Source organism: Psammomys obesus, unplaced genomic scaffold (assembly GCF_907164565.1).
Source record: "Psammomys obesus unplaced genomic scaffold, mPsaObe1.curated_primary_1811, whole genome shotgun sequence".
In the NCBI taxonomy this organism is placed as follows: domain Eukaryota; kingdom Metazoa; phylum Chordata; class Mammalia; order Rodentia; family Muridae; genus Psammomys; species Psammomys obesus.
In genome coordinates this window covers 8251330-8270425 of record NW_026586589.1, presented here as the reverse complement: position 1 = coordinate 8270425, position 19096 = coordinate 8251330, and the positions used below count along the sequence as shown (strand labels likewise).

Sequence of the window (19096 nt, the reverse complement as noted above, 5' to 3'; positions counted from 1 at the left end):
TGTGTGTGTGTGTGTGTGTGTGTGTGTGTGTGTGTGTGTGTGTGTGTTTAAAGCAGATTCTAGGACTGGTAAGGTGGTGCAGTGGTGAAGAGCACTGGCTGCTCTTCCAGAGACCCAGACTTCAGTTCCCAGCACTCACATGGCAGCTCATAATCTTCTATAACCCCATTTTCAGGGGAATCCAATGCCCTCTTCTGACCATGGAGAGCACCAGGCCCTCACAGAGTGTACATATATACACGCATGCAGGCAAAACAGTCATACACATAAATTTTTTAGAAATTATTTTAAAGCAGATTTTAAGCTGGCAAGACAGCTCACTAGGTAAAGGTGCTTGCTTCTAGTCCTGATGACGTAAGTTCAACTCCCCCTGTATCCATCCACATGGTGAAAGGAGAGAACTGATTCTCACAAGTTGTTCTCTGACTTACACATATATGCTATGGTGTACATGCATGCGTGTGTGCATGCATGTGTGTGTCTCTCTGTGTATATGCATGCATGCACAAATAAATAAGTGTAGAAAATGAAAAGATTATTCTTGGATTTTGTATTCTGATTCAGTAGGTCTGAGTTGAAGTCTAGGAATCTATATTCAAAGAAATTCCTTAGGTAACTGGGGCACAAGTAATGTGAAGACCCTAACCTAGTTAACAACAAGAGAATTTCTTTCCCCACTCACTTTTTCCCATAGTAGCCCAGTCTGGCCCCAAGTTTCTATTCCTGCTTTAGCCTACTTAGTGCTGGGATTACAGGCATGCGCCACCATATCTAGATACCACAGCAGCTTCCTCATGTCTTTTTTGAGAAAGGTGTCAGGTAACCTAGACTGGTCTCTAACACTCTAGCCAAAGATGACTTTGAATGCTTGATCCTCCTGCCTTCACTTCCCAAGTGCAGGGAATGAGATGATTCCCATCATGCTTGGAATTTTATGGGTTTTTTTTTTTTCTCAATTTTTGTTTTTTGTTTTTTTAGACAGGGTCTCACACTATAATCCTGACTGGCCTAGAACTTACTATGGAACCCAGGCTGGCCTTGAACTTGAGGCCACTTCCTACCTTAGTATTCTAGGTAGTGACATTACAGGAGTGAGTCACTACACCAGAATTTAATTCAGTCTTGATACTTCACAAAAGTCCTATCTTGTTGGACCTGGCAGTATACATCTTTAGTCCCAGTACTCAGGAGGCAGAGACAGGTAGTGAGGAGTTCCAGGCATGAGACAATATCTCAGCATTAGCAACGACAACAAGGTGCAGCTTTTGTGTTAGGATAAAAGAGAAGGGCTCATCACTTCCTTCTGTCAACATAAAAAATAAGACTCAGAGATAGATAGACAGTACACTTCTCAGTATCATAAAACTTGCATATAAAATGTCTTGAGACATCAAAGTGTCTGACCAGTCACCTTAAGATGTGCTATCAGGAGACTGGAGAGGTGGCTCAGCAGTTCAGAGCCCTGGCTGTTCTTGAGGATCTGGGTTCAATCCCTAGCATCCACATGGCAACTCATAATCATCTGTAACTCGAGTGCCAGGAGATCCAAGGCCTTCCTCTAGCCTTGGGTGGCAACAGGCATGCAAGTGGTACATAGGCATGCATTCAGAGAAAACACTCATACACATAAAATTTAAAAACTAATTAAAAAAATTTAGAAAGGTATAGTAAAAATTTCACTGACAGGAGAGTATCAGGCATTGATATGAGCAGGTGCAATTTTGTGACTGTTCCTGTCTTATTTATAAGAGAACAAAGCTATGTTCTTTCTGGTGTATCTCAGGGAGGGCAATGAGCCAGGAGAGACCACCAAGATCACATACCGTGAACTTCTGGCCCAAGTGTGTCAGTTCAGCAATGTTCTCCGTAAGCAGGGTGAGTATGGGGTGTGAGGGAGGAACTAGAGGACCTAACCCTGAGATCTGAGGAACTGGTGGGAAAGAGGACAAGAAATGGAACGGATCTGGTAACAGGAACAGAAACAATTAGCTGGGAGGGGCCATCTGAGTGGGAGGGAGCAAGGAATAGCAAGAAAGGTCCATGGTCTCCTTTCTTTTTTTTCCTGTAGGCATTCAGAAGGGTGACCGAGTGGCCATCTACATGCCTATGATCTTGGAACTTGTGGTGGCTATGTTGGCATGTGCTCGCCTTGGAGCTTTGCACTCCATTGTGGTAGGAGTTTGGGCTGGAGAAAGGAACCAAGGGTGAGGGACAGGGTTGTGGAGAAGGAAATTGGACCTGGATGGTGAAGGATCATAAATATAGGTCCCAATCAATTATTCAGTATCCTTTGAAACCCTGTTTTGGAGATGCTGAATTTCATGAGAACCTCCCTTTTTGATCATTCAATCCCTAGGCCTCCCCTCCACCTCAGTTTTTTTTTTTTTTTTTTTTTTTTGTTCTTTTTTCTTCCCTAGTTTGCAGGCTTCTCTGCAGAGTCTCTCTGTGAAAGGATCTTGGATTCTAGTTGCAGCCTTCTCATTACTACAGGTGACTAATTCTTTCATCCAATCTCCAGACTCTCCTCCACCTCAAGTTTGGTCCCCACTCTGCTTGTTGATTTGGGGCTGCCTGGGATGGAGGGTAGGGACTGCTTGCCTGCCTTCTCACCCTATCTCAGCTGACTCTGTCAGTTCAAATCATCTGGAAGAGCCAGCATCAAGAAGTATTCAGGAAGGGCCCTATGGACATTGGGCCTACTGGGGAGCATGGTGTATACTAAGGCCTGGAATGTTTATTGTTCCCCAAAGATGCCTTCTACAGGGGGGAAAAACTTGTGAATCTGAAGGAGCTGGCTGATGAGTCCTTGGAGAAGTGCCGAGAGAAGTAAGTTTACTGACTACTCACCTGGTTGACGGGATCTCTCCACCGCCAGCTTCCCTTTGCCCTTGCTACATACACCTAGAAGGGCATGGGTGCATCCTGCCACCTTCTCTGGCTAACCAGGCCAATACGTCAGCCTTTTCTTTTCTCCAGGGGTTTCCCAGTGAAATGCTGCATTGTGGTCAAACATCTGGGGCGGGCAGAGCTGGGCATGAATGACTCCCCCAGCCAGACTCCCCCAGTTAAGAGGCCGTGTCCAGATGTCCAGGTGAGTCTGACACTACTGCACTCTTTTTTAGGCTCTAATTCCCTCTCCCTTCCTACCCAAGAATTTCCTATTTTTTCCCCTTTGCTTCTTTATCATATTAGTGAGATCTGGGAACAGTTCCAGGAAAGCTTCCTCTAAGAGAGCCAGCTGAGAGCAGGAGATTTTGTCCTTCAATATGGGTGGACCTTTGGGCTTTAGTAATTTAGCATGAGAAACTGTGAGGGTTGGTAGGCATAAAAGACCCATAGGGCTTAGGTTTGGGTTTAGATTGGAAATGTTCTGACTGGGGTGACCATACATACTCATCCTGATTGGCCTGTGACTTGAATGGGTGACATTTGTGGCTTTGGATCCATTATTTCTGCTGAAAGCTGTAGGAAAGTCTCATCGACAGTTTACAGTTCTGAGGGGCATAAGTATGTAGATTCTGGGGTCCAGAAGAATAGAGGATTACGCAGATTATTTGATTGGAAGTATCTGGGTAGTGTTGGGATTAGAGAGGCTAGTGTGAGATGAGGGAGATTGGAGAGCCCAGTCAATATTAGAGTTCTGTACAGAGTAGGGTTAGGAGAAGAGACGCTGGGGGGACTAGTGAAAGGGCAGACTGAGGAGAAAGAAGGCATCTAGGGGTTCAGGGAACATTCACCCTTCCCTCTTTCACCTCTATCTTTGGACCCTGCTCATCAGCCTTTCCATTCCATGGGCTCTTAACAGGGTAAGCTGAAAGAGAAATCCAAGTGCATCCGACCCCAGGTATCCACTTCTTCACTGCCCTTGATCACTTCCCTGTGTGCTTGTCTGTATGTTCATCTGCTCCCTGTCTGTTTGCTCCAATGAGGTTACTGCCAGAGCTAAGCCTGTTCCTTTTGTTTCTGGGTCCCTTGATATCCATGTCATTCTGAAGGGTTATAGAATCAAATGTCTGTTTCTGCCTCTATCAACTCACATATAGCAAAGATATTGAAGTTAGCAATAGGCATCAGTTCACTCCTGCTGCATAGATTTTGTGTGTGTGTGTGTGTGTGTGTGTGTGTGTGAGACGGGACTAGGTAACCTTTCAGAAAGCATATGCTATGTACTAAGCAGGGCAGGAGGTAGAGCCAGGAAAGACAGGAGGCATATGGAGGAGGTACAGGCTCTGATCTTGGGACTTTACCATCAAGAGGGAAGTAAGACCTATATTGCAAAAGGAAAAGAAGCTTTGTATGGGACAGCAGAGAAGGGATTCCTAAATACGCATAATTCCTTATATGCAACTTGGAGTTCATAAACCATATATAGCTCTAATATAATTAAGTACTAAATTCAACAACAGTCACACTGTAGGTGGTGCTCAAAGGAGATTAGTATGGAGCAGAGTTCAGAGACCAATATTCAAATAAGTCCTATCTCCTCTCTGAGCTTCACTTTCAAAAAAGTCAGTAATAAATAGATGATATACAATTAAGCAAAATATAGTTTCTACCCTAAAACAAAATATAAGGGCACTGTTCCTGTGAGCTTCACCATCTTCACAGTCTTCCATGGCTGACATCTTCTTTTATTTAATTTTTATATTAATTACAGTTTATTCACTTTGTATGCAAGCTGTAGCCCCCTCCCTCCTTCCCTCCCAATCCCACCTTCCCTCCCTCATCTCCTCCTATTCCCTTCTCCAAGTCCATGGATAGGGGAGGTCCTACTCCCCTTCCATCTGACCCTAGCTTATACAGTCTCATCAGAATTGGCTGCATTGTCCTCCTCTGTGGCCTGGCAAGGCTGCTCCTCCATCGGGGGAGGCGGTCAAAGAGCTAGCCACTGAGTTCATGTCAGAGACAGGGCTGACATCTTCTATATGCTAGTACATATAAGCCCTTACTCATGAGTATGAGCACCGACCTGACTTCTAGGAATCTGTTTTCCTTATAAAATTTAGTCAAAGCTGGGTATGGGAATGCAGGCCTTTTATTCCAGTACTGGAAAGGCAGTAAGGATCTCTGTAAGGATCTCAGCTTCATCTATATAACAGATTCCAGGCCAGTCAGGAAGGAAGGAAACAGAAACCAAATAAAAATTTCTTTTAAAAGAGGTAACAAATGTAGTGGTTTAGAATGTTGGCTCTGGAGCCAGACTACCTGGGTTCAAATCCTGTCTCTGCCACCCGCTACAGTGTAAGCTCAGGCAACTGAAGCTCTCTTGTTTCAGTTTCTCTATATAAGGTAAAGACTATAATTGTGCTTATCTCATAGGATTTTATCTATATATATGGTGTTTGGCATATAGTAACTACTCAGTATATGTCAGGTGTTGTCACTGTTTTAAAAACATCAGACAAACTGTCAATTTCTAGAAGGAAGACCGGGCTAAATAATAAATAAATAAATAAATCCCCCAAAAATACAACAATAAAATTTATTGTAATTCAGCTTCAAGCAGCAAACTCCTAGGTTTTTTTTTTCTAGAGATGAAATCAGTTACAAAAAAAGAAAGAATGAATGAATGAAAGAAAGAGAGAGAGAGAGTGAGAAAGAAAGAAAGAAAGAAAGAAAGAAAGAAAGAAAAAGAAAATTAAATTAGTCTCACAAAGTTCAGATTTGTTTGTGTGAAAACTGAGTGAAAGCTGTGGAAACCTTGGCAGACCTCCAGGCTCCTGCTTTATTACACAGTCTTCAAAAGAGGGCTGGGTACAGTTTGCAGGCATCCTTTTCAGCCACACCACCTACAAACTCTATCCGCCTCTCACATACCTCATACCTGGTAATCTCAGACTGTTCTGGCCCCAGGACAAGGGCCAACTCCTCAATTTTCATTTTAGAAAACTCAGCCCTTTCCCTCTTTCAAGGCCATGGGCCTTGTAAGTACACATGTAATTCACAAGCAATGTTTGCTTCACTAACAGCTCATTCTGCTTCCGGAAGCACACTATCAGCTCCACAGTTGGAGCGCCACACCTTCTCCACTCCTCCCTACACACACGGACACCCACAAAAGAAACACTGTTATAAGATTATAAAAATTCCCTCATTGCCAAACCACAATGTAACTGTGTCTTACCCTATGACAATTCAATGTACCATTTAGAGACCAGCACCACTTATAAAGGATATTGACATAGTTCCACTTAAAAGCATTAATGCCCTCAGCTCAAACACTCATTTGACAGGAAAAAAGAATCCATGTGACAATGTACACATAAACTTTTATAGATCTTCCATTAAAAGATAGGGTACTTTATGTTTTCTTTCTGGGACAGCTTGTCTGTCTCTCCAACCCCAACCCCTTCCATGCCCGTCTCTAAGACAGGGTTTCACTGTAGAGCCACACTGACCTGGAACTCTCTATGAAGACCAGGCTGCCCTTGAATTCAGCAGGCCTTGCCTCCAGCATGCTGAGATTAAAGTCGTATGCCACACTACCAGCCTCTATTTTTATGACCTCCTCACTTTTAGATAATTTTTATAATGCTTATATTTCAGAAATGTCAAATTCTTTTGAGTAAAGGTCAGGTAATACAGAAAAACAAGAGTGGTCACCTAGTTTATCAAGGTATATGTCTGACACTTTGGGTTTTTTTAAATAATAATCACAAAACAAGGGTATATGACTGTATATTAAAGAAAGGTATTTATTTAACATCACTATATGTGCCAGTCAACCAGGGCCATTGAACATTCCAAGAATCTATTGGAAGCAGATGTAATGGCATATACTTGTAATCGCAGCATGCTGAGGCTGGAGAATTGTAGTTGGAGGCAAGCCTAAGACCTTGTCTCAAAGTAAAACCAAAATAATTTACTGACTATGAAAGGGCTTTAAGATAGATAAAGAAAACCCCCAAAATTTCTCACCATCTTAACCTTTTGCCCGGTGTCATTAAACTTAACCCCTAACCTTTCTGACATTAGTTAGTCCCTCTCTACCTGCAACAATCAAAGGCCTGATATTATTAGACATTTATAAAATCTTGTCAGACCTTTATGGCAAAAGGAACTATCCTTGTTTAAAAAAAACCCTCAAGGGGCAAGAGAAAAGGCTTTAGTATTAAGAGCACTTGCAGCTCATGAGGGGAATGGGGCTCCCAGCACTCACATCACAAGCTCACAGTTGCATATAACTCCAGTTCGAGGAGATCCTTCCTCTTGCCTTCACAGGCACCTCCTGCGTTTACATGGAACACCAACGTCCACTCATGTCTACACACACATAAAAAAGAAAAAAGAAAAATGACTGACTCTTGTGGCCATATGGCTAGAAGATCTAACTCCAGTATACTTATTTAGATACCTAGGGAATCCATCTTCATCAACAGAGGTTAGACTAGAAAAACTAGTTTTCAAAGAAGTGATACAGTCACGTAAAGAAAGTAGTTTCAAAAGAGATTTGAGAGAAACTTTGGGATTTATCAAAGGCAATCAAGCTTAGTAGCCTATCCCTTTCCTGAGAGGAATTTACCTTGGTGCTTCTCTACTAACTTGAAACAAAACTTCTTGCTGAATGGAGCCTGTCTCCTCAAGTGGGAGCTGCTGTGGGAAACCCTATTGCTTCTATGAAGACACCAGAGAGAACCTCCAGAATGAGGTGGGATCTAAACACATAGGAAAAAATTCCTGAACCCAAATCTGTTTGGTTTTCTTGCTATGAACTAACAGAATGAAGTGTTCCCCTCACCTGTAGGCAGTGACTAATTTTGTTTTTCTGACTTGTGTGATTGTCTACATCCTGCTGATGTGCCACGGTCCTGTAGTGTGTGTGTGTGCATCCAGGCTGTGTATGCAGTTATTTATCCAACAAAAACGTCTTTTGAGTGTCAGACCCAAAACTAGGTGCTAAGGCCATGGGGGGAATACAGTTATTCCACCACCCTCTGAGAGGTCCCTGTCTAGTTGGGGGAGATAATAATCAAGAAAACAAAATAACTGGAAATGTGTGTTGATGGGAAAGAAAGCAGGATGATGAGTAACAACAGGTGGGGATGGGAGTTTGTCAGATACCCTTCAGGGGAAGTCTTCTAGGAAGGTGGTATTTCAGCTGGGCAATGCAAGATATGAAAGAGCCAGTAGAATGGCATTCCTCAAAGCAAAGCCGGGTAAGGGGGGTTCTGGGCTAGAGGCAGGACAAGAATGGCAGAGTAAGCCTGTTTTCTCTGCTCCATTGTACCCTTGAAGGGCCACCTTCCTTTTCTGTACCCCTATATGCAGGTGTCAGGTGGGGGTGTCTCCTGCCTCAGTCTTGAACTTTTCACAGTTCATCCCTGCCCACTTTTGTCTTCCTCTTCAGATCTCCTGGAATGAAGGGGTTGACTTGTGGTGGCATGAACTCATGCAACAGGCAGGGGATGAGTTTGAGCCTGAATGGTGTGATGCTGAGGACCCACTCTTCATCTTGTATACCAGTGGCTCCACAGGCAAACCCAAGGTCAGTGTATGTGTGTGTGTAGGGATGAGAAGTGAGTTTCTGAGGAAGTTTGGAATGACCAACAAAAACCATTAGATGAAGTTTTGGAAATGTAAGTGATATGGGTGACTCAGATATACAATCTAAGAATGTAAGTGGTCAGTATATGTTTATGACATCAGAGTATGATAAAGGAGATGGAAGAGAGACAGATGTCAAGAAAAGGCATTGGCGCTGGGTGGTGGTGGCACATCTGTTTAATCCTAGCATTTGGGAGGCAGAGGCAGGTGGATCTCTGAGTTTGAGGCCAGCCTGGTCTACAGAATGAGTTCTAGGAAAGCCAGGGCTCTATTATATAGAGAAACCCTGTCTTAAAACAAAACAAAACAAAACAAAACAAAACAAAAAAAACCAACCAAAAAGAAAAAGGACATTGGCAGGGTTAAAATCTTTAAGAAGAATCTTCTTCCAGCTCTGTGCAAGCTCCATTTGTTGGTCAGTAGAGGTGGATACAAAACCCCAATCTGAGCCTCATTCTCCCCACAGGGTGTGGTGCACACAATTGGAGGCTACATGCTCTATGTGGCTACAACGTTCAAGTATGTGTTTGATTTCCACCCAGAGGATGTGTTTTGGTGCACAGCAGACATTGGCTGGATCACTGGTCATTCCTATGTCACCTATGGGCCACTGGCCAATGGTGCCACCAGTGTTTTGGTAAGATAGTAGCTGGGATGTGAACAAAATTCTCCTGGGTGATGAGCTCCCAAAGCTTCTTAGTCTAAAAAATGGAAACTTACACAGGGACCTGCTTCCTGGAGAAAGAGGACTCCTGAGGGGTTGTATGTCCTATTGGAAAGTTTCTTGGCTTGTGTAGTAAGGGGTAAAGACATGGTTGATCAGAAAGGGCAAACACAACCCGGAGGGGTTGGTAGGGAATGGAAAGACTATTGGGAAGGGCCAAAAATAACCAGATTTCACTGGGGTCAGTTTGAGGGGATCCCCACATACCCCGATGAGAGCCGCTTGTGGAGCATTGTGGACAAATACAAGGTGACCAAGTTCTACACGGCACCAACAGCAATCCGGATGCTCATGAAGTTTGGAGATGAACCTGTCACCAAGTGAGACCCCTCCCCATCCGGTATCCCATAGGTACCCTTCAGAACTACGCACTGCCCCTTTTACAGTTTCTTTCTGTTGTCCCAACTTCCTGGCTCAGAATAGGGGAGGGAGCAAAGGAATGCTAAATGCATGTGTGTTTTGGCTTCTGGTGGTACTCAGAACTTTCTTTTCTTCCACTTTCCTGCCAAAGGCATAGCCGGGCATCCTTGCAGGTCCTGGGCACAGTAGGTGAACCCATCAACCCTGAAGCCTGGCTATGGTACCACCGTGTCGTAGGTTCCCAGCGTTGCCCCATTGTAGACACCTTCTGGCAAACAGAAACAGTGAGTAAGATACAGTGATTCAGGAGTCTAGGGCTTAGGGACAATGCAGGAAAACTGATACAAACCCCTGATCTCTGACTTCCACAGGGTGGCCATATGCTGACCCCTCTCCCTGGTGCCACACCCATGAAGCCTGGTTCTGCTGTGAGTTAAGTGCTTCTGCTAGTCTAGGACTTGGGCTTGGTAGGGATGGGATTTGGGGCTTCTGGCATATTAGAGAGTAGGGTACTGGACTGAGAGCTATGAGGAGTTTGGGACTCCTTGGAAGACAAGTCACAGTTGCCTCATCATTCTTGGACTGCGCCTTTCATTTGCTTTTAGTCTTTCCCATTCTTCGGTGTGGCACCTGCAATCCTGAATGAGTCTGGGGAAGAGCTGGAAGGGGAAGCTGAAGGCTATCTGGTGAGAACCTGGGATCTTTGGGAAAGGAAAGGGTCTGCTAAGGGTACTGTAACTATTTTCCCTGGTAGTTGCTAAGGACAAATACAGTTGAGAGTTTGTCCTTTGCTGAAAGACACCAATGCAGAGCCTTCCAGATTCTTCCCTGAACCTTACTTTTTGGCACATAGACTCTTAAGGGCTTTTTAAGACTATGTTCCAAGAGTCATGATGATAGTTTTTAGAAGTCAGGAAGACTTAGTCCAATTTTTCCTTTGACATCCATTTCTAGAGAAAGGAATCTTTTAGCATGAAGACTAATCATGTAGGCTCTGGAGTCAGCCTGCCTATATTCGGACCCTGATTCTGCCTTCTCTGTGGCCTCAGATAAGCTGCTGTTACCTATTGCGTTTGAATGTAGTTTTCTCAATTGTAAAATGGGTTATAAAGTATATAAATAATAGAAGTTATCTCCTACATTTTATGAAGTCAGATAATCCATACAAGAGGGTTAGCCTGGAACTGAGCTGGTAGTGCTCATGAACATTAGTTGTTGCAGTTTTCAGGGTTAGTACCTGTCAGATCCCATCCCACGTCACCCTTCCAAGATCAGGTTAGTAACAGAGGCATGACTTGAATCTAAGCTTTCTTACTCAACCTAGAATTCTGCTGGCATAGAACTGATTGATTAGAAATTATTTATTCACTCATATAGTGAATGACTTTTTAAATGACTTGTTTGCATTTAACTGAACCTGCTTTCCTGAGTAATAACCAAAAGAAACCCACATTTTCTAGATGCTTATTACTCCCAGAACATTGTACTAGACAATTTTTACATACTATTAATTTAATCCTTATAATAACTTTAGCATTTATTATTTACAGTTGAGGACCCTGAAGTTCAGAGAAGCAAAGTCACTTACTTGAGGTCATGTAGAATTGGGATTCTGAGCCAGGGTCATCTGCCCTTACTTCTTAGGCATGGCATTTAGGATATTTTCCTTCAGGGTTAGCAATGCTATGGTTGTCTTCCTGTGAGACAGCCTAGATAATGCAATCAGTGTACCTTCTGTGCTTCCCAGGTGTTTAAGCAGCCCTGGCCAGGGATCATGCGCACAGTCTACGGGAACCACACACGTTTTGAGACCACCTACTTTAAGAAGTTCCCTGGCTACTATGTGACAGGAGATGGTGAGCCTCCCTCCAAGACATATACCTTCACTTCCCACTTTCAGAAGAGTTGGCAAGGGGTGAAAAACAGACAAAGGAATAGATCCCAATGTCTGTACCTGTCCCAGGAGAGGTATGGGGAAGTCTCTAAGAGCAGGAATGAGAGCTGAAGAAATGGCTGAATGGTTAAGAACACTTATTGCTCTTCCAGAAGTTCCAAGGTTAGGTCTCAGCACCCATGCCATGTGGCTCACAACCTGTAACTCCAGCTCCAGTGAATCTAATGCCCTCTTCTGTCCTTAGTGGGCAGCCACACACAAGTGGATACACTCATACACACAGACACACACACAGAGAAATGAGTGTTGCAGAAAGATGTCTAGGGAAAGAGGCTCTTCTATTTTACTCTAGTATTGGCAAAGATAGGGCATGTAGAAATGGGTATGACTATGTCATGTTTGGTGTCATGTCTGGTTCCCATTTGTTCACCGTTTACCAGTTTATCCATCCTTCAGTATTTATTGAGTGCCTACTATGACCAGGCACTGATCTGATGAGCACATGGTATATTACTGTGAATGACACTGTCAAATTCTCTTATCTCATGGGGCTCATATTTTAGTAAGGAAAAATAATAAACCAAGCTTATTGTTATAAGTTAGTCATAAGTAGAGATACGTGCTATGAAGAAAACAATGAGATAGAAGCCTTCAATGAGAAGGCTTCTCTGAGTGATATTTGAACAGAGGCCTGGGCATTTAAAAGGGATCAAGCAAGTATGGAGAAATCTACAGTAAGAGTATTATAAAGAGTAGATATAACCTTGAAATTCACATGATATGGACTGAAGCCTGTAAGGCTGGAGTGAAGTAAGCCTGGGAAAGACTATCTCATTAAGTTATAAAGACAGATAATAGATAAGATAGAGCCGTGTAGATGTGGTAAGCAATCTAGATTTTATTCCAAGGACAGTGGAAGCTGGAATGCACTCAGTTGGTAGAGTACTTGTCTCTGTGTGCACAAAATTCTAGAATATGTTCCCACCACCACATTAAACTGAGCAACAACGCAATCTTAGTACTTGAGAGACAGAAGCAGAAGAGTTAGGAATTCAGGGCCAACTTTGATACAAAGTGAATTTGAGGCCAGCCTGGGTTACATAAGGCCCTATCCGAAAGGTGGATGAAGGATGGAGATACCTCAAGTCTTCAGTTTAGTCTTCAATAAGACACACACACACACATACACGCACACGCACACACACGCACGCGCACAGTGAGGAGCAGCCAGTTAGTAATTAGAAAGAAATTTTGAATGTTCTAAAAAATATAATTGAAATTTGTTATATTATTTATTTATTACAATTATTCAAATTATGCCCAAAGTTGGCAGCTTCAGAAAACACATAGTTTCTTGAGGATCAGGATCTGAGTGTCTTGGTTGGGTGGTTCTCAGTCAGGGTGTCTTATGGGTAAAAATCAAGCTGTTAGCTGTAGCTGTAGTCACTGAAAGGTCTGGCTTATCCTAGAGGGTCTGTTTATATGTGGGCTCACATGGCTTTAGGCAGGATCCTGAGGCAGTTGTAAGTGATTGACATGGGTGCTAGGAACTGAACCTTGGTCCTCTGGAAGAATAGCGAGTTTAGGTGGGATCTCTTCATAAGGTTACTCACATGGCATCTGGCTACACCCAGAACAAAAGATCTGGGAGAACAGACTAAAATGGAAGCTAAAATGTCTTCAGTAAGCTCATCTCAGAAGTGACATCTATCATTTCTGCCAAATTCTGCTGGTCACATGAACTATTATAGAAAGAGAAAGAGGGCTAAATAAAGTTATAAATACTAGAAAATGGAGATCGGTGGGGCCATCTTGGAGGCTAGCTGCTAGGGTGAACAAAAGTGGAAGCAGGAAAACTTGTTAAAATATTGCAATAAGCTACTGTAGTAGGTGTGGCAGTTTTATCATGTAAATCGTGTATCCTGCTTTAGGGTACTTAACATGTACATTTCTTCCCAGGCTGCCGGCGGGATCAGGATGGCTATTACTGGATCACTGGCAGGATTGATGACATGCTCAATGTGTCTGGTGAGGGTCCACTATCCCCTCCCATTTCACTAGCTCTTTTCCTTTAGCAATTCCTAGACAAAACCTTTGAAGAGAGGCAGGACAATCCTATTATGAGGCTGTGTGCAGAGTGTGCCACTCAGGCCTGGGCCCAGGTTTTGGAGGAAAAGTATAATGCATGCCAGAATATGACACGATAGAGGAACTTGGGAGGTCAAGACATGCTTGGAGGCATGCCATTTGACCAGATCAGATCAGCCTGTGGGTACAAATGGAGCAAGAGCTGGGGCAAGGAAGGGGAGATTCTCTCATGCACTTCCTTTCTCTTGACAAGGACATCTTCTGAGTACAGCAGAGGTGGAATCAGCACTTGTGGAACATGAGGCTGTTGCAGAGGCAGCTGTGGTGGGCCACCCGCATCCTGTGAAGGGTGAATGCCTCTACTGCTTTGTCACCTTGTGTGATGGCCACACCTTCAGCCCCACCCTCACCGAGGAACTCAAGAAACTGAGTAAGGAGCTTCCTGGGGCAGGAACTGAAGGACCTGCAAGTTGTCGCAGCAAATTACTAACAGCCCCAGGGCATCCTAAGGGGTGACTGCTGCCTCCCTGTTCAGTCTCCATTAGTCTCCCCACTGAGATCATAATAGGTGACATTTTCAGAAAACTTTTTCTGCGTCACTACCAGCATCAGTGCTGTAAATGCTTTATCACATGTAATTCCTATAATTACCACCACAAAATAGATCCAGTTGTAAAGAAAAGAAACCTCAGGTGCAGAGAAGTTGAACTGCTTGCTCAAAGTTATGCTGCCAGAGGTGGGATTTAAACTCTAGCAGGATCCTAGCGACAAAGTTTCATGAACATGAATTAAAATAAAACAAAGGAGTAAAGAGATACTGTGTTAAGAGAGAATGGGGAGCTGTAAACCTCAGAATGACTCTAGACAACTCTGAAGAGTTGGGAAAGAAACAGCTGGGGAAATAAAGTCATGACTTGAGGAAGTCTGGCTAAAGGCACTAAAGACATGCTTGATAACTTGTTGGTTACAGTTAGAGAAAAGATTGGTCCCATTGCCACACCAGACTACATCCAGAATGCACCTGGCTTGCCTAAAACACGCTCAGGTAGGTTCAAAGTCCTCCAGGGATTGGGATGGGCTAAAGCCCAGTGGTGGCAGGTGTGTGGATGAAAGTTCTTAAAAGGGCTGGGATCAGTGAGCATTGTTACCAAGTAATAAGAGGTGTGTGGGTTACCAGGGAAAATCATGAGGCGAGTACTCCGGAAGATTGCTCAGAATGACCATGACCTGGGGGATACATCCACAGTGGCTGACCCATCCGTCATCAGTCATCTCTTCAGTCACCGCTGCCTGACCACCCAGTGAACAAGACTCTCGTTCAGGATTTCCCTGTGCTTGGCTCTCCAAATTTCTTCCCATCCACCCTGCCCCTACCCAGGAGTACCATCAGCCAGTGCTGGTTGGCACTTTGGCTGAAAATAGGGAGACAGTTTCCTAGACTGCCAGGCAGAAGGGACAGGGCTCAGGTCAACCTCAGAGTGATGTACTCTTAGACTGCAAAGAGGTCTCCAAACCCAGAACAGAGACTTGAATACCATGTTCTCAACCAAAGTTAGCTAGCTATTCAGAGTCTAAGTGAGGGCCTAGCTGGAAGTAGGGCGGTAACTCTAATCCTTTCAGCTTTCTCAGAAAGCACCAATTCTTATCTTTGGCCTACACTAGCCTTTAGAAATGACAGTCTGTGAATCTATGAATAATCTTTTTTTTAATAAATACTTTGTTGTCTCTGTTCTGAGTCTGAATTCCTTGCCAGATGATAGCACTGTCTGCCCATTTATTCTAGAGACTATGCAAGTTTGCTCAGTCTCCAGAGGATTCTCATATCATCTGCTTCATTGAAAAAGTAAGATATGCTGTTCCCAGAGCCAAGGGAGTTAACATTCCTAGTCCTGCACTATGAACAGAATGCTGCCCACGAGGGGCACTCTGAGGTGAAACACTGTTCTTATACTTTCTGTGCTCAAGACCTACTGTTGTAGGAATAAAGTTTATGAGCTCAAGAACATAATTGTTTTTCTTAGGTATTTGTGTGTTCATTAGCTGCTCTGAATGTGTACGGCAAATGGGAAGGGGACTGCTCTTCTTCAGACTGCCCCAGAACCCTTTGGGCAGAACCAGGCAGAGCTCCACTCTGAAGAACGCTGACAAGCAAGAGTGACTGAAGCCAGTTCACAGCTATGATGCCACATCAAGGTTCTCCTTCCTGGGACCCTGTCTTGACCCTACAGTCCTCTGGAAGCATTAGCAAGTAACTAAGGATTAGAACTTTAGGGTCTCATGGATAAGATCTGAAACTAGTAGGGGACCCCCCTACCCCAGTACAGCCCAGTCACCTTTCCTGAATATCCACCTTACATGGGCTGCCCTTCTCCTCTTGGAACAGGAAACAGTGAGTCATTGAATCAGCATTGTTTTATTTAGGGCAGAGCTGGGGAAGTCTATGCCTTTCTACCCCCTTCCTCCTGCCACTCAGTGTTATCCCAAGTCAAGGCACTAGGACCTATGGGAAAGGTTGGTGAGAGGGTGATGAAGATTTGGCCGAGTTTATGGCCCTTTGCCTCACAGCAGCTTCCATTCCCACACTCCAAAGATCTGGGACCTCTAGAACTCTGCTAATGGAATCATAGCTTCTCTCAGCCTTCAGACAGAAGGCTGAGAGAAGGTACCCAGGACTTTCCCTTCCCTGAAGACCCTGGAGGTCCATGGAAGAGACAAGCTCCCATAAGGTAGGAGAGCCCCTCAGGAGAGTTTAGAGGAATGCCAAGTACAAGGGATAGAAGGTCTTTTGGGTGAAGTCCAGAGTGTGCCCTCACACAGGGTAGGGGTTGTCCAGGACTGCCACTCCTGCTGCCACACCTCCATCTGCATGTTCGGTGGCTTTGGTTCGCAGCAGATGCCCCACATGCTTGTTCATCACAAGTGTTGTTCCCTGTCTGCAGAAACGGGGTCAGGAGACATAACATTAGGAACCCTGGGCCCTTCTCTGGTCCCAGCTGACTGCCAGAGTGAAAGGGACTACATTTAAGAAATTATAGGAGTTTAGAATCTGATTTAAAGTTGCATCCTAGCTTGGAAATTATTAGCTCTGAAGAGTCTCAACCTCACTAAAAATGTCCTTAATTTAAGAAACTCCTCTTATATTACAGGATGGTCATAAGGATTAAATAAAGTGAGAAAAGCATATAGCATGATTCAGATGCACATTTATGTCTGGGCTATATATTTCCTTTAACTCTCTGTCAAGGTGCCTGTGGTAGTAATAGGAGTAGGGGTGGGGATTGTATCACACAAAATGCTGCAAGTGATGAGAGGGAGAGTTTGTTGCTAGGGGAAGGCAGTGGTGGAAGGTATGGCAAGGTAGCATGTGCTGTCTTTACACCTTGCCCTGACCTTGAAGTATTTTGCAGCCAGATGCATTAAGGTCTTATTCCTTACCAATTCCAAAGTCCTCTTTTCTTTTCAGTTTTTCTTTTCTATATTTGAAACAGGGTCTCACTATGTATGTACCTTGGCTCCTCAGGAACTCACTGGCCTCTAACTCATAGAGATCTGCCTGTCTCTGCCTCCCAAGTTCTGGGATAAAAGGCATACACTACTATGCCTGCTATCTTCTTGATTCTTAGTATTCAAATCCAAATCTATAAGCCAATCAGTATTTCAAAGCCACTGAATACCTTCCTCTCTAATCTTTCTCTGGAATCCCTATTGGTTTAGAGCTGGACCCGACTTTCATACTCCCTGGAGTCTCCTATTCCTTCTTGTTGACTATCTTTTCTTAATCCTCTCAGTACCACAGAGAACTTCCTTTACAGTTGTAAAGCATGTCTCTTTCAGGATTCACTATGGGCTGGGTACATCTTGGGTCCCTGGCCTTATTTAACAGACATGGAAACAGGTAATAAAGCTGGAAACCGGCAGAGCTGAAACTGAAGCCCACAGCTCATGGCTCCATCCAAGTTTCATTCTACGCTTTCTTGGCTGGCTCTCTTGTAGGGAAGTAGTAGGAGCTGCTCCTGACTGGCTTACCTGACATAGACGCCAAAAATACCCAGCTCTGAGATGCATTGGACCACTTGGGCAGGGCTTCCAGGCCGTAGAAGGCAGTTCTCAAAAGGCTCAGGTTCAATCTTCTCCATGAGGATGTAGGAGGCTCTCTCCTCGCTGTCCTTCAGCTGCTCCAGAGTTTGTACCATTTCCTCTCCATATAGGTTATTACCTGCAATTAAACATGCAATTACACAGAGCATATCTGGCTTCTGAGAAGGAGAGGTCACCTTGACAAGAAAGCCCACACCACACTATTCTGTCTGGCTTGCCCCATCTATGGATGCTTCTCCTCAGACACCAGGAGTGCTTCCTTCTCTTCTTAAATGCTGGGGTTCTCTGGGCCTGGGGAGATGGCTCAGCCTGTAAAGTGTGTGCTGTGCAAGCACAAAGACTTGTAAAGCTAGGTGTGGGTGTGTTCATCTGTAACACTCTCAGGGCTGGGCAACTGGAAGGTGGAGATGAGGTAGCTCCCCATCTAGGTGGCTAAGCGCTAGTCTAGCCAGTTGGTGATTACAGGATCAGTGACAGACAATATTTAAAAAAAACAAAAACAAAAACAAACAAAAAACAAAAACAAAAAAACGGTGGAGAGCAACAGATGAAGACTCTGGATGTCAACCTCTGGCACCCACATGTATATACATGTGTGAACTTGCATACACATGGGTACTCACACATATACAAACATGTTGAGATTCTCTACGGCTTCATCTACACTGTGTAAGTTAACTCCCATATTGTTAACTCAGGCTCTTTGTTCTAGATCATAAGCATGTAGCACTCATCCCCAATGCAAACTCAGCACATCCGCATGGATATCTATTTTTGCTAGAATTTCTGAACTTGCTCCTCCTAATAGGACTCAGGAATGTCTGAGTTCCCTCTCCCTGTTTCTAACTCAGAAATGTCTCCACCTATGCTCTATATTGTCATAATCCTAGTGTGGGCCTCTACATGGGTCTTCTTGACAATGTTATCAGTCTTTCCTGGTCTCTGTCACAAATATCTCCTCTCATTCTAGTAAACCTATAAAGGCTGAAGCACTAAGCTTTGCAAGTTTTCAGCACTGCTAAACCTACCTGGATCCTGGATAATTCATGTGTCCCTTCCCTGCTTAAAACTTTAATGGCTTCCTACCTCACTCATAAAATATAGTTTATAACATATGTTTGTGTGTGTGTTCACCTACACATATACATGTGGATGCAGAGGCCAACATTGAAGTATTTTCCTCAATTCCTCCCACAGGGTCTCTCACTGAACCTGGAGCCCACTATTTCAGTTAGACTGGCTGGCCAGTGAGCCCCAGGATCTGCCTTTTTTCTGCCCTCCATTCCCAAGTCCTAGAGGTATAGATTTTCTGCCCTCCATTCCCAAGTCCTAGAGGTATAGATTTAAGAAACTCCTCTTATATTACAGGATGGTCATAAGGATTAAAT

General features: G+C 44.0%; 2 protein-coding genes across 4 annotated transcripts in view; one reads left to right on the top strand and one right to left on the bottom strand.

Moving 5' to 3' along the window:
* The window catches only part of Acss2 (acyl-CoA synthetase short chain family member 2), a 42079-nt gene extending 26739 nt beyond the window's left edge, over window positions 1–15340 (top strand). Inside the window, exons 3-19 of one of the 2 annotated variants that reach the window (XM_055602351.1) lie at window positions 1784–1875; window positions 2069–2172; window positions 2418–2490; window positions 2751–2826; window positions 2977–3091; window positions 3806–3844; window positions 8348–8485; window positions 9011–9181; window positions 9455–9588; window positions 9780–9912; window positions 10000–10056; window positions 10234–10314; window positions 11376–11484; window positions 13482–13550; window positions 13864–14040; window positions 14581–14655; window positions 14788–15340. In XM_055602351.1, the coding sequence (XP_055458326.1) occupies window positions 1784–1875; window positions 2069–2172; window positions 2418–2490; window positions 2751–2826; window positions 2977–3091; window positions 3806–3844; window positions 8348–8485; window positions 9011–9181; window positions 9455–9588; window positions 9780–9912; window positions 10000–10056; window positions 10234–10314; window positions 11376–11484; window positions 13482–13550; window positions 13864–14040; window positions 14581–14655; window positions 14788–14915 (1771 nt within the window). In that variant the 3' untranslated portion in view covers window positions 14916–15340. The remainder of the gene's footprint in view (window positions 1–1783; window positions 1876–2068; window positions 2173–2417; window positions 2491–2750; window positions 2827–2976; window positions 3092–3805; window positions 3845–8347; window positions 8486–9010; window positions 9182–9454; window positions 9589–9779; window positions 9913–9999; window positions 10057–10233; window positions 10315–11375; window positions 11485–13481; window positions 13551–13863; window positions 14041–14580; window positions 14656–14787) is intronic. The other variant, XM_055602352.1, reaches the window with a different exon arrangement.
* A 663-nt stretch (window positions 15341–16003) lies between these two features.
* The window catches only part of Gss (glutathione synthetase), a 30018-nt gene continuing 26925 nt past the window's right edge, over window positions 16004–19096 (bottom strand). For both annotated transcript variants that reach the window (XM_055602356.1, XM_055602357.1), the window contains exons 12-13: window positions 17637–17826; window positions 16004–16543 (exon numbers count right to left, since the gene is read on the bottom strand). In XM_055602356.1, coding sequence (XP_055458331.1) covers window positions 16420–16543; window positions 17637–17826 — 314 coding nt within the window. In that variant the 3' untranslated portion in view covers window positions 16004–16419. The remainder of the gene's footprint in view (window positions 16544–17636; window positions 17827–19096) is intronic.